The sequence below is a fragment of the Anomalospiza imberbis genome, chromosome 4 (genome assembly GCF_031753505.1).
Source record: "Anomalospiza imberbis isolate Cuckoo-Finch-1a 21T00152 chromosome 4, ASM3175350v1, whole genome shotgun sequence".
Lineage (NCBI taxonomy): Eukaryota > Metazoa > Chordata > Aves > Passeriformes > Viduidae > Anomalospiza > Anomalospiza imberbis.
In genome coordinates this window covers 50962813-50976936 of record NC_089684.1, presented here as the reverse complement: position 1 = coordinate 50976936, position 14124 = coordinate 50962813, and the positions used below count along the sequence as shown (strand labels likewise).

General features: G+C 45.6%; 1 protein-coding gene across 2 annotated transcripts; it reads right to left on the bottom strand.

Moving 5' to 3' along the window:
- Positions 1–238: 238 nt before the first annotated feature.
- Positions 239–13818, bottom strand: LOC137472939 (NELL2-interacting cell ontogeny regulator 1-like). Of its 2 annotated transcripts, none has more exons than XM_068188478.1 (4): positions 13679–13818; positions 13346–13503; positions 6203–6291; positions 239–2516 (listed from the first exon to the last, which is right to left on the bottom strand). In XM_068188478.1, the coding sequence occupies exons 2-4, from the start codon at positions 13476–13478 to the stop codon at positions 2451–2453; spliced, it is 288 nt and encodes a 95-aa protein (XP_068044579.1). In that variant the 5' UTR covers positions 13479–13503; positions 13679–13818; the 3' UTR covers positions 239–2450. The 2 variants fall into 2 exon arrangements, with proteins under 2 accessions (XP_068044579.1, XP_068044581.1); XM_068188480.1 differs by having other exon boundaries at positions 13346–13499; positions 13679–13697.
- Positions 13819–14124: the final 306 nt, after the last annotated feature.

Genomic DNA, 14124 nt, shown 5'->3' with positions numbered 1-14124 from the left:
CTTAAAGAAACTCACAAAATCATTGCTGTACCTTTATTTCAAATAAGAGTGAGTTGGATTTTCTACTTCAGTAAATAAGAATATATTAATACATTTAGCCCAAAAGCAAGGTCTTCTTATTTTTGTATTAAAAATATCATTTTTTCTCTGTGTATTTTCTGCCTAATTAAAGAGCAGACATTAATTAATGCATAAGCACCATCAATTAGCCAAATCAGAAATAAAGCGCAACAAATACTATAATGCATCTTGCCCTTTTATTGTGTTGTATTATAGACAAAGAGAAGTACAGAATAATCACTCTATTACAACCATAAAGTTGCAGTGTCACTCTGATCCCTTTGGGAGTCAGACAACATCCACTTGTCATTCATTCCACCTTTATAGTGTAACAAGCTGCATATATCAAAACTGAGCTGTGAGCAACCATATTTCTAAATGAAAACACAAACAAAACCCCCCGGTTTTTGGAACAGGACTTTGCAAGATTCTTTAGGGTACCAGCAGAATAAGCATGCACAATATCAATACCAAACCATAGACGTACTGCCCCCTGAAAAGGGGAGCTGTGCTGGAAAATTCACAGGTTCAGTGCTGGGACTCCACCTCCTGCAAAAAGCTGGCTCAAAAGCTGTGCATTACTTTAGTCCAAATATAAGTGGGAGTAAAAAGCCAGAAGCTGGTATTTTGCAAGGAAGCTGTGCTAATCCTACTGTTTTCTTTGTACAATAAAATTTGGTCTATGAGGAAAACCTCTACTGCTCTATTGACCGGTGCCACAGTGCAGTGTGATGCTACCAGAAGGGAGCAGTTGCTGTGTCATGCTGCTTCTCTTGTACACAAAACAGGTCCCAGGGACCTCTAAAGGGGTTTGCTGGAATACTAAAAGGACAAAGGGTATTTCTTATTTGAAATGCAGGTGCAAGAAAGGTTTTCCTTGCTAAGAACCATATGCCTTTCAACCAACTTTGGCAAAATATATGGCAACATGCTCCTTTGTGTTACTTAGTATGACTGCACATGAAATAATAACTTGGCAGTGGGTCAAAGTTCCCTATTTCCCTGTGTTTGGTGTTGCAGACAAAATGGGAGAGAAGCAGTTTGGAAACATACAGATAGCTTCCATCCAAACTTACTGAGCAGGCTGAGAGCCAAATATCAAAACCGCCAGCCACCTATGGAAAGACAGACATACTGAAAAGAATTAGTAAAATCACTTTGAAAACTACTTTTTTTGTTGATCCTGCTCCAATATTCTTGTTTGTATAAAAGTTTCAAACCTGTACATAGATGCTCGAGCTGATACACAAATCTCTACTTTGGGGATGATGTTTTAAGCCCAATGAAAAATGTATTGTTATCAACAGGAACTTTCCACTGGGGCCATTTTCTATTCTGCTTCCCAAAATAAAGGAAAAAATGCAAACAATGAGAAAGGATTTGCTATTCTCTTTTAAAGAGTCACAAGGCACAATCTTGTTGTCTACTACTACTACACTGCTTAAATTATTTTGTTGTCCCTTGTCTCACACTGCAGCAGGAATATGAATAACATCAGCACTGTAACCCACCCTGACAGAGTCCATGCAAGAGCTAAGGACCATTTTGATAGAATTTAAGTATTTCCCAAAATACAGTTTGCAAGAGACTCCTGAGCAGGCAGGCATTGTGTGGGCTCTCTGCCAAAACTCTCTGTAGAGGCCACTTTGAATGGTTCAATCCAGCATGTGATTTGCCTAATGAAAGACACTTCTCCAGAAGATTTTGGCAGAGGCAATCAGTTCAACTGCCAGGCAGTATTCATGTGATTACAAATGTTACTGATCACATTAGATACTTAATAAATCTCTCCAAAAAGATCACAGATACTGTGTGGCTCTGAAGAAATCAAAATTGTGCGACAGATTACTGTGTTTGCTGTGCACTGGACTGTTGATACAATTGGAGAACAAATCCCTTCCTCGGACTGCCAAGCAGACAGTGATAACTATTAATTTCTATATAATGCCAAGTCTGATTGCTTGTAAATGTTTTTCTATGCATCATGGCAAAGTAGCTTCCTTTTCATGTTATTCTTCTATAAATACATTAAAAAATTGACTTCACTGACTTTCACCGATCTATGGCAATTCACATAAACCAAGAGGTTGGCCTGAGAGTCCAAGGACAATTTTTGGCTTGAAATAACCAAAAAGCAGGATGCTATCCTTGCGTAAAACCCATAAGCAAGACTTTGGCACTGTTTATTCTCTTGACATTTCAGCAGATGCAATATCACATAGACTTATGACAAACCACAACAAAGCAAAAATAATCTGAGCTATACCTGTTTTGATAAAAATGCTTTTCCTTATGGTGGGACACAACTTGCAGTCTGTATCTTCCTGTAATTTACTGAACAGCATTTTAAAAATGAGTATATGTCCATTGGCCAAATCCCAGTGCTCATTTCAGTGTATTGCATGAAAGCAATCACACAGGCCTCTCTTTTCTGCTCTCAGGAGGAGGGTTTCTGTCTGAAAAAAAAAAAAACAAAAAACCAAACAAAACCCCATGAAATCAAATAACTGAATATATTGCTTTAAAAGAGTATATAATTGATTAGATCTAATCCCTCTGCACAGCTGTAGCCAAGGTGCTCTGCTGAGTGAAAAATCATAGTAGTTAGTGCTGGTTTTCATCCAGAAAAAGTGATGAAATGAGTATATTCAGAACTGAGATGCAGGAAGAGTATTTTTATAGTTTGAATGTTTTCATTTTCACAGTTAACTTCTAGGGAGCAGGCTGTCAAAATTATTAAAGTGTCCTTTATTAGAACTGCAACAGATTCCACTTTCAACTGCACTGCTCTGAATTCCTTGGTGGTGATTGATGGCTTCCTGTTGACGATGCCTTCAGTCCTGTATAATTTAATTGCACCAGATAGCAAGTGCTGAAGAGCCAGTTGTGCTCTCAGTTACACTGCTGTTTCTCCAGAACAACTCTGAGTTGAATCCAGCTGTCAGTCTAACCCTGTTGTCTGAAACTCATAATCTTTCAAGGCAGATCTAGTTCTGAGTGTGTGGTTCCTATTTCAATCTGAGTTAAATTACTGACAGTTGCTTTATTATCAGTACTTGAGCAAAAGCTTAAAAACCATTCCCAATATACATCATTTAAAATTACTTGCTATTGTAGTTGGAGCTCCTTAGTGGAAAAGCATTTTTAAGCTTTTTTTCTCTGTATACAGGGGGAAAAAATAATTTTAGATCTTTAAAGATATTCAAGTATCATTTATTTAATTGTGACCAAATAACTTAAATATTTTGTGGATTCTTGTCACACTTTTGGAGAAACAAAGGCTGAATCTTTTGCATGGCACCATCGTTTCAGAAGCCAATTTCTTATGAGACTCAAGATTGTTGGTGTAAGGAATTCACATCAGCAAGTGCAATTATGACTGAAGAGAAACTTCTTCCTGAGCATATCTTGTGGTTTTCACCCTGTGGTCTGTGGTCCCTCAAGCAGTTTGCAGACTGGCTTTGAAGAGTTTCTTGAGGGGAGAAAAATTAATTTAGTGGGCTTAAATTCACTGTGAATGAGTTTCTAATGCAAAAACCCATTAGAGGTTGAAACCCACTTGTTAAGAAATTATCTCTGTGAAACAACAAGGTCTTCAGCCTGCTGGTGTTCCTCTGTCCTGATACCTCCTGACACATTAGACACAGCAAAGGGCTAATTAACCAAGGCATTTCCCAAAGGAGACGCTGAGCACCCCTGTGTGTGTTCTGCTCCCCTCCTGCCTGGCTTGGGCAGCAGCACCTCTGTCCCCCAGCAGTGCCCACTCTGTGGCATTCATTTCTTCTTCTCAGACTGCAAGCTTGTGCAGGACAGGCTGCTTCAGAACGGCTTCCCCTCCCCTCCCCAGCCCTATATCCTCCTCATCTCAAACTTTTGACATCCATCTTTGCATTAAAGAGGGCTTGTTCACATTCCTTGCCTGCTTTCACTTATCAGCTTAGCGCAACAGCAGGCGCTGCTCAACGCTGCTCCCCGCTTGCACAATGAAATCTTGGATGAGTGAATGCTCCCATTGTTGGGAGCCCAGGAGAAATCATAGAATCATCTGAACATCAAACAGGCTTATTGGATTTCACAGTAATGCCAACAAGCTGTCACTGCTACCACAAACTCTGCCTGGGCGTCACTCAGGACTATTTACGGGCAGGAAGAGCAGCTCTGGGAGCACTCAATTGCAAAGTGAAAGACTGTGAAAGAGAGGTATCAATTACAAAAATTAATTGTGGCCTTGATGCCGTTGGCTTAGAAAGTCCCTGATATGCAGGAGCAATCCTGCATGGGGCTTGCCCTTGTAACAACAATTTCCAAGATTCAGGAGTCATTCAGCGAAGTTATTTGTGTGTCAAACTTGAGAAATTATAGCTGGTCAGCATGAGCCAAGCATCAGCGGCAGAGTAAGGATATGGAAGCTCTACCTGTCAGAGTATAGAAGCCCACAGTGTGCCATTTGTAAGGCCTTGGTTGCTGTATTTCAGTTTAGTATCTCTGCATCTCTCAATAATTTCTGTTTAACCAAAGCATCTCAGATAGAAAGCCCTTTGGAGTACCAATCCAAAGGCTGGGAAAGGTGTACAGCAATACAGCCTTTATTTACTAGTAGTGTTAAGTTCAGTTGTCCAAGGATGGGTGATTTTACAAACAACTGGTTCTGTTTGGTTTTGTGATGCACTGCTCCTATGCCCCTTGCTCTGTAACACTGGGAGCTGTCTCAGTCAGTTCCTTGACATGCCAGGCTTGTCCAGGTCCTCACAGAAACAGAAATACATCTTGTGGCACCCTGGCACCAGCTCCTCCCCTTATATTCTGCCTCACCTCACCACAGCTGCTCTCTGGTGGGCTGCACCCTCAGTCCACTCTCCAGATAGAACAGACACATCTGAATATCTCTGTGGGTGGGATTAAGGAATTGTGCTGCCTCCATTGCGTTCAAAAAAATCCTTGACTTCCCAGTAAAGCCTCCTGACAGTATAAGAACCAGCACAGCTGCAATTGCACCTGGTCTTGACATGTCATGTGTAAGTACAAAACATTTCAGCTGACCCTAATCCAAACAAGTGGAACACTGCTATGCACAAGAAGTGCCCAGCACAGCTGCTGGAGGTAAAGCCCCTCTACTGACACTTTACCACTTAAGAGTTATTTATTATTACTCAAGTGCATGGGAAACTTTTGGAATGTAACCCACACTCAGAACTTTGTCCTAATCAGGTTGCTATTGATAGCTCAAGAAAGCTGAAGTCACTCCAGCTTTATTGTGTAGGGCCTGACACAGCTGCTCAAGGTCACAAGAAACCAAAGGCAAAGCTATATAATTGCCTTATGGTTTGAGACACAGAATTGATTTATGTCCCTTTGGTTGGCTTTGCTGGGAATGACAATTTGAGCTGAGTGTGACTGTAGAGGAGCAAGGAGCCCTCTCACCTGCCAAGAGGGATGGTCCTGCTCAAAGGAAGGAGAGGTAGGACAAGACATGCATGGAGGGGCTGTATTAGAGGAGAGAGACCTCCCGCCTCTTGCAAACTTCAGCAGCAGAACCACTGTGGTAAATCCTACCGCAGCCAGTTTGCACATATTTACAAACCCACACATGTATGAATTACTAAAGTCGGGGCATTTAACACACCCTCATTTTGCTCACTGAGACCTCTGTGAAGTGGCACAATCCCCTGTGTGCTGTGACAAACGCATGAAAAAATGTGCTTCTCCCTTTTCCACAAAGCATCAATCCATGAGCAGAGGGTGTGTGAGTGCTTCCCTGTCCTCTGCCAGCCCTGCCTGCCTTCTCCCTCTCCGGCTCCTTTCTGCTCCTGCCCAGCGAATGGTCAGCCCACAGCTTGAAGCGGTGTTGTGAGGCAGAGAGTAAAACATCTGTCTTGTCTGCCTCTCCTTTGCACATCTTCTTTCCCTTTGGTGCAGGGGCTGTCTGAGGTAATTCCTTAGGCTGTTATGCAAGAAGTCAGACTAGATGATCATTACCGAACCTCTGCAGACTGTGAAAAATAATCCGTGCTTGCTATAAACCTATTTGCTGGGACGGGAGTGAGTCAGCAGAGATGTCATGTCTGCTGTACGCAGACAGGCAAACCTGGCCGCTGGGAGATGGAGGCGCAGGGAAAGCATTCATCCCTGCAGAAACACGTACCCGCGAGTCCAGGCTGTACGCCGTCTTCTTCAGATCCTGCAACGCCCTCTGCATGAACTCGAACGCATGGCAGTCAACGCAGGGACGGCCTGCGAGAGGCAGAAGAAGACATCACTGTCAGCAGGAAATTTAGAGTTTAGCAGCACCCAGGAGGAATACTCAGAGAGCTTGCCAGGAGAAGCTCCAACTCTTACCCGGCACCCACACCTGCATGTGTGCAAAATTAGGGCTGCCTGTGTCTATCTTTGTGCAAATGTGAGAGGATCAGCAAAAACCACAAGGAGTACTTTGCTGTGTGTGCTTTTCTAGCATGGCCCAGACTTGACTCTGCCTGCTGCTTCAGCCCCCAGCCTCTCCCCTTCAAACTGAAATCCTTAGCCCTTCTCAGACATGGGTTAATTCTCAACAGATACACTGAAAATAGCAGTTTGCAGTGGTTCAGGAACCAGACAGGCAGGTCTGTTTTTACCGGAGCTCTTACAGAGCAGCTTGGCAAGGGACAATGCCAGATCTGTATTTGCTTCCTTTCACCTGCTGCTGTATTTTTTCTCAGCCAGGAATGCAAAGCATCCCACTGGCTCTGCAGCTGCTGCCAGTGTGTATGCACAGAGGGGCAGGGCAGGGAAAAGGCAAAGAGTGGAGGAGGAGGGGACTTGACAATTAAAATGGCTCACTTCTGAACCTGGGCATTTCTGCTCTGCCAGGATTCACCCTGCACCAATCTCTGACAGTTTGAAGTTAATGATGTGTGAGCTTTCAGAAGAAGAAATTACAGACACTGGAGGAGATGCAGGGGGAATGGGGAAAGATGACATTTCATACTGATCACAGAGCCCCCATGGTGGGGGGAGTGCTGACATCCTTGTCCTTGTGCAGCCACCTGTGCTGCTCTACCAAAGCAAAGAGCGTGCAAAGCTGCTGCTGAGATGGCTGGGAGCTGCCTGGAGCCAGGGACCTGCTGAACAATCCTGCAGCACCCATCTGTGCCCAGCACCCTGCTGCCAACCCTGCCTTCTGAGCTGTACCTGGGGGAGGGAGCAGCCAGAGTGCTTGTCAGTCCTCAGCAAGCCTCTTAGGGGTTTTGATCTATTCAGGAGGAGTTTCTCTCCCACCTGTCCTTTTCCATCTCCCCTCCATGCAAGTGACATCTCAGGGACACCTGGGGATCAAGCTAAGGATTTAATTCCCAAGCTGTGAGGAGATGCATAGTCCCAACCTCTATCAGAACAGCTTTGCTCACAAAGACTCTGCCTCTCCAGGCACAGGAGTAGCGGCAGGATGGTTTTGAGCACACTTTAAAGACACTCAACCTCCTCCTGCTTTCAGTATTGCAGTAATTTGTTTCCACTCCAGAGCATGAAACAGAGCCATTAGAAAGAAGCTGCATGTTCAGACTGCTGTCAGCAAACCCATCCCATCATTCGCTCGGTGTCACTCTCTGCTCCCTCCCCTCACTCTGGTCTGCTCAGAAACACCCTGCCCTGGCTCCACCTCGGGGAGGTGCTGCATGCCCTGAAGTGCTGACAAGCACCAAAGTGTTCTCAAAATCAGAACCCGAAGGAGAAAAGAAAAAAAAAAAAAAAAGGTGATAAATTAATGTCTCCTGCTTCTACAGTGGGGATAAATCACTTTTGAGGAGAGCCATGCATTCCATAATCTGTCACTGCTTGTCATGCAGGAAGTCTTCCCAGGGCTTTGTGAAAGCTGTGATGGGATGGTTGGGTGGGATCATTCACTGGTATTTATGACAGCCAAGTGCTCCTGTGTGCACAGGGAGGTACTAGTGGAATGGCACAACCATGCCAAGTGGTTATTTCATTTCTGCCAGTCCTGGGAAAGCAGCTGCCCTGGTATCAAATCATCTTCTTCAGCAGAAGGGTGGTGGCACAGAGGACACCTGCCTGTGCCTGAGTCTGGGTGTCCTGAATCAGCACCTGCAAAGCTCCTAACACAGCACTGCCCTCCAAAGTCAGAGTGCCCATGCAGCCAGTCTCACCACGTAACAGGATATTCACTTTAATCACTGCCCTCTAAAGTCAGAGTGCCCATGCAGCCAGTCTCACCACGTAACAGGATATTCACTTTAATGTCATTATTGGGCTGTGCTCCATGGTGGAGGATCCTTCTCCAGGCACTGCTGTCTCTGGGTCAGGTCAGCATCCCTGCCTGCTGGGAGCCAGTAGCCAATGGCAGATACTTGAGGAAGATGCAGGAGTAAGTGTCTAGCAATGTTCTTCAGGCTTACCAGGGGGCTGGAGGATATCCTGTGTCTGGCTGGGGTTTCTACATCTCATAAGACCTCCATGAATTTTTCTCATATTAATCTGCACTGTTGCTTCCTGAATCCATGTAAAGTTTTGTCATCTGCAACATCCTGTGGCAATGAGTTCCACAGCTCAGCTATGCACTGAGTGAACAAAATACCATTCCTGTCTGCTCTGAAGTTGACATCTGCTGCTTTCATTTCCTGCCTCTAATTTTTTGCAGTGGAAGAGACAGCTATTAAATAATCACCAGCTTTGTCCCACTTATGACTTTGATGTTCTCCATCACTCTCTGCCTTGGTCTGCTTTCCAGAATGAAGAGCTGAGCTGCTATGCTAACTTATCTAGGTGGATTTGATCTCTCTTCATGCCCACAATATTTTCAGCAAAGGTACCCATGGACATTTCCCCAACAGAAATATGTCTAAGCATGTGTTTTGCCAAAAAAAATCTAAATATGTGTTGTTGCCAATAGGAGTAATCCCACTGTGCTTTCTGTCCTTGGCTATGGCATCTCACACATCCACTTGCTCACAGCAGGAGTGACAATGCAGCTCCTCCATCAGCTGGATCACTGACTCTTTTCCCCCAGAGCAGATCCTGAATGCCCAAATTCTGGAGCCAGGACAAGAAACAGTGCAAGAAGAGACCAGGTTATGGAGAGGAGAAGGGCAGAGGCAGCACAGACTTACATCAGCTTAAAGCAGTCATGAAACCAAATCTTAAGTCACATCATAGCAAAGTATAGCAGAGTGCTATTAATTCCTTGCTGACAGCTGGAAACAGACTATCATTCATAGGGAGACTTAACAGGTCTGTGGATTAACATAATGAGAATTACCAAGAGTCAGCTATAACTCTTTAAATGGGTCCTGTCAGCACAAAGACTGTATGTGTCTTTGTGTGTTTCTGGAGAAGTGGGGGAAGAGAAAAAATATGTTTCTTGGCTTCTTCTTGGTGAAGAACTGGGACTGGAAGCACTGTGTAAGTCTAATTTACTTTCCCTTGCATACACTTAGTGTTTATTCTTTGTATTTCATGCACCTTGCCTAATGAGAACAGACTGACCAGCTTCTGGTCTTCAGATCCCATATTTTAACTTTCACAGTGGGTGATCTGGGCTATAAATGCAATGCAATGGGAGGTTGGGGAAATAGCTTTTTTTTTTTTTTTTTCCTAGTGGTTTGCAGAGAATTTTAAAGAAAATAATCTGCAAGTATTAGTAGCACCACTTCAAACTTGAACAGTCTTTTGCATATGCTAAGTGCTGTGAATAAAGTATAAGGAGACAATTAATCATTGCTAATTAGAATTATGCATAAAGAGCTGTGCCTGGCTGGGTGACTGGCAGGGAGCAGGGGATGGTGTCTCTGCCAGATCTCAGTGCCTCACACAGGACAGGATCTCTCTGCACTGCTAAAGAGATCCGTGACTCACTCTCATGCTCCTCTCCTGTGACTCCTGCACCTCCCACACTGGTACGGAGCCTTGCTGCCCCTGTCCTGCTCATGATGCTGCAGGAGGGACACATTCCTCCCACCAGGTGGGGGAGAGAAACTGTGTGGTCCATGCGGGAATGCTCCTGCTAAGGGCGTGCTGCCAGTGCCATGTCACACACCTGGGAGCAGAGAAAAGCAACGAGCACCACACTGCTCTGCCCTGCAGAAGGACACTAAATATGGCCCATGTCCATCCTACACTCCTGCAGAGAACATGCACTGGAGAGCCCTTTCCCTCTGGGCCATCCAGGGTCCCACAGCCAGCAGTTTGCCTGGGCTGACAGTAAGGACAGAAGTGCCAGCAACACGGAGAGTGTGTGCTCGTGCTGTGCCCTCTGGAAGGGTCAGTGCCCACGGGGGTCAGCTCTTAGGAGATGTGGCCAGTGGAGCATCAAGAAGGACAGGATCCAGGAGTGTCTGTACCAGATCACACCAAAGTGAATGCCTGGCCCAGTGCCCAGTGTCCCATGATTATTTGTGTTATTATTTTTCACACTTGCCTTCCTCCTAGCACATCCCTTCCCCTCTCTGTCCCCGGGGACTGGTGGCCCTGCTGCTGGCAGCTACTAGAGGATGCCCCCAGGGACTTGGGTGGTGGCAGCAGCAGGTCTGGTTGACAGGCAAGAGAGAATCCTCCCAGTCCCTCTTCTGGGGCTGCTCCTTTCTCCCCTGCAGCATTAGCACCCATGCCCTCACATTCCTGCAGGAATATTTTCCATTGCTGGGGTTAATTTTGTGTTGTGGTGGCAGGGGTGAGGCAGTGCAGGAATTTCCCAGCAGCTCCAAACCCCTGTGGGGTGAGTGAGAGATGATATTTCAAAGCAAAGGATCAGCTCCTTAGGAGATGTAGCCAGTGGAGCATCAAGAAGGAAAGGATCCAGGAGTGTCTGTACCAGATCACATCAAAGCCTGGCCCAGTGTCCAGTCTCCCACGATCCATATCTCTGGAGGAATATTGAAAGTCTGGGAGCATTCCCAAGCCTCGAGAGCGTGGGATAGCTCCACTCTGGAACAGTCAGGTCTGTCTTCCAGACAGACAACAGGCCTCCTGTCATGGGCACCAGTGTGCCAGGCTCCATCCTAGCAGGTTACTGGTACAGACATGACCCCATGCCAAGGTGCATTCCTGGGCACTGTTGTAGACAAGACCTTCATGGCCAGCAATGGAGGAAAAGCCTTGGAAAAGCATGAGAACAGGACAAGTCTGGAGGGATGCATTCCCAAAGACCCTCCCAGGTCTCAGGAATAAGCTAAGGCAGCTCCTGAGCCAGAGGAAATGCCACTGGATCTAACAGCCCTTTCTAGGATTTATTTTTTCCATGAATTTAACCAATCAGTTCTGCAATCTCACACAAACATTTAGCATCCACAATGTCCCAAGGGAAGAGTTTCACAGGTTAACCATCAGGAAGAGCCCTGACAGGCAAAGGAAAGTGTCTGGAGCACTTAGCAGCTATGCAGCACTCTCCCAACAAGTGGCTGACGGGGAGCATCAGGAGTTCATTGTGGCTTTAAAACTCAGTCCCTGCAGCAGCCCAAAACCATTCACTGATCAGCTGACAGCCTTGCTCCTGGCCTGGTCTCAGACAGAAATATCATTTTGCTTTTGTAGCAGTGCTCACGGCCTCTTCCTTGGGATGGGGCAGTGAGTCTCTGAGTAGCACTGCCACAGAAACACTCTGACCTGCCCTTCACTCCACACTCTTACGTTCAGGAGTAAGACAAGACAAGGAATCTTCCTCAAAGGCTGTTCAAGGGACTCCACAGCCTGGCTAGAGGGTGGTAATAAGATGGTAAAAAGACTCCTTGATACTGTAAGAAGGATGGGACAGTCTTTTTTGCGGGGCCTGTTTTGATAGGTCAAGGGGTAATGGTTTTGAAATAAAAGAGGGCCAATTTTAATTAGTTAAGGAAGAAGTTTGCTACTGTGAGAGTGGTGAGGCACTGGCATGGGCTGCCCAGAGAGGTGGTAGATGCCCCATCCCAGGAAATGTTCAGGGTCAGGTTGAACTTGACTCTGAGCAACCTGGTCAAGTTGAAGATGTCCCTGCCCACGCAGGGCGTTGGACTAGACGAGCTCTAAAGGGCCCTTCCCACCTTTCTACAGTTTTATAATTCTGTGAGACGTGGGTCAGAAATCCTGGCCAAGAGTTTTGTTCTACAGTTCAAATGGGAGTTTTCACCGCACAAGTAGAACAAGAAACCCCTGTATACATTTTCCCAAATGTGTTGACTTGCCTGTGCTGACACAGACACACAAAGAGTACTTACAATTTATTTTCCAAACCTGATTTTCTCTTTGAGGAGATAAAAGGGACTACTCATCACAAAATCTATTAGAATTAATGAATTCCTACACACAAAGTAGCAGTGAGATCTGGTTTAGAACAGACCAAAACTTAGCCCTAATTAAAAAAAAAAAAAAAAAAAAGGAGAAAATTCAACATCTAAGTTCCATTAGTTCCATCTAATGGAATTAATTGAGAATAAAATGCAGTGACAAAATCAGACCTTGAATTAAATATTTTGATAGCCATATAAAAAATATAGCTGTGATACAAAGTAAGCATGACTAAGAACTAGAGATTTGTTTTTATGCTATTATCTTTCTTTGTTGGCTTTTTTTCCCCTGAGGACATTTTATGTTTCTAATGAGTGGCTATTTCCCACTTGCTGTCACCAAAACACCCTGAGAACATTGACTCCATCCTCTAATAACTTTGAACTATTGCCTTATTTTGGAGCTGAGAAAGTTTAGAGACTTACTCAAAATGACAGAGGAAGCTCATATAGAGCTGTGATCCAAATTCAAGAGCTCCCAGCTCTGTGGCGTGCTCAAGCCAGTCTGTCACATTTATTTGTTTTTTAGGTTTTCAGGATTTCAGAAATTTATGTTGGCTTTCCAAAAGCACTGTTTGGGTAAACATCCCCTGTGTTGATTTGTAGTAGCTACAAGAAAGTTGAACTTGACCTATTGTTCCAACCAAATACTAAAGTAAGCGAGATGCAATGCCCCAGCAGAAATACACACACATTTTCTTCTAACAATACTCGGACTAGTAAGGACATCATAGGCATTGTGGCAAATCCGTGTATATCAATTAAAACTATCTAGTGAAAAGAAACTCTCAAGAAGCAGATCTAAAAGACCTACAAACAAGTTCAAATGAAAATTAGGAGTATGCAGTTAGCATTTTCCCCCTAAATAACTACTAATCCTTTGCTTGCATGCTGTTTCTGTGGCCTTGCTGACCTGGCACAAACTCATCATGACGCCCTCGTTCATGAGGCAGCGCCAGGTTCCCTGGAGCAGAGTGCCCATGTGGCTGCTGGGGCGCAGTGGAGGAAGGTAGGCAGGACAGGGTGCAGCAGGTACCTACTTTCTGCAGGGATGACACTCCCGGGGTCCTGGCCAGCCCCCACGAGCCTCGCGCTGAGCAGACTGAGCACCGAGAGGAGCAGGATTCCCACACGCGCCTCGCCCCAGAAGGATGGCAGCGCCATTGCTCTCATCAATAATTCCAGCTGTCTTCCCTGCCTGGAACGAGGAGAAGCAGTGAAAAATCAGCAGTCTGCTCCCTGCAGGCTCCTCACAAAGAGGTGGATGAGATGTGATAAGCCTGGACCCCGTGCACACACAAACCCACTGGCACGCACCACTGCCGGACGCGCCGTGGGCCGAGATGCACCCCAAGGACCAGCTCACCCAGTACCTGATCCTTCTCCTCGCCTGTGTGTCAGACCCTTGGAGCAGCTGTGGAGAGCAGGCAAGGCTCCAGCAGCCCCTCTGAGCATGCGCCCCTCCAGCATCCCCCCTTCCCTGATTCGGGTCATTGCCATGGAGATTTGCTATAGCAACACTGGAAAACTGGAGCTGCCAAGTGGAGAAGAAGATTTAAAGGGACCACAGTGTGGTGGATGGTCACTGCTGCACTCCTCCTCTGCTCCCAAAGGCCATGCCCTCTCCTTGGCGGACACTGGCTGCTGCCACCCACATAAGAGAGTTTTGGGCAATTTTTGTGTTTGTTGCTGCTATTCCCGAAGGGACTGTGCTGAAATACACAGCTCTCACCCCTTGCTTTAGCTGTAACTTAAAGTGAGATTTCATTCTGTGAGGCATCAAATGAGAGAAAAACTCAGAAGTTTGCTTGGATAAATG

Coding starts and splice junctions, on each gene's coding strand:
- LOC137472939 (XM_068188478.1), bottom strand. CDS start 13,478: ATGAGAGCAATGGCGCTGCCATCCTTCTGGGGCGAGGCGCGTGTGGGA. Junction 6,292..13,345: donor GAGTGTCATCCCTGCAGAAA/GTAGGTACCTGC, acceptor TGCCTCTCGCAG/GCCGTCCCTGCGTTGACTGC. Junction 2,517..6,202: donor CGTACAGCCTGGACTCGCGG/GTACGTGTTTCT, acceptor TTTTTTTTTCAG/ACAGAAACCCTCCTCCTGAG.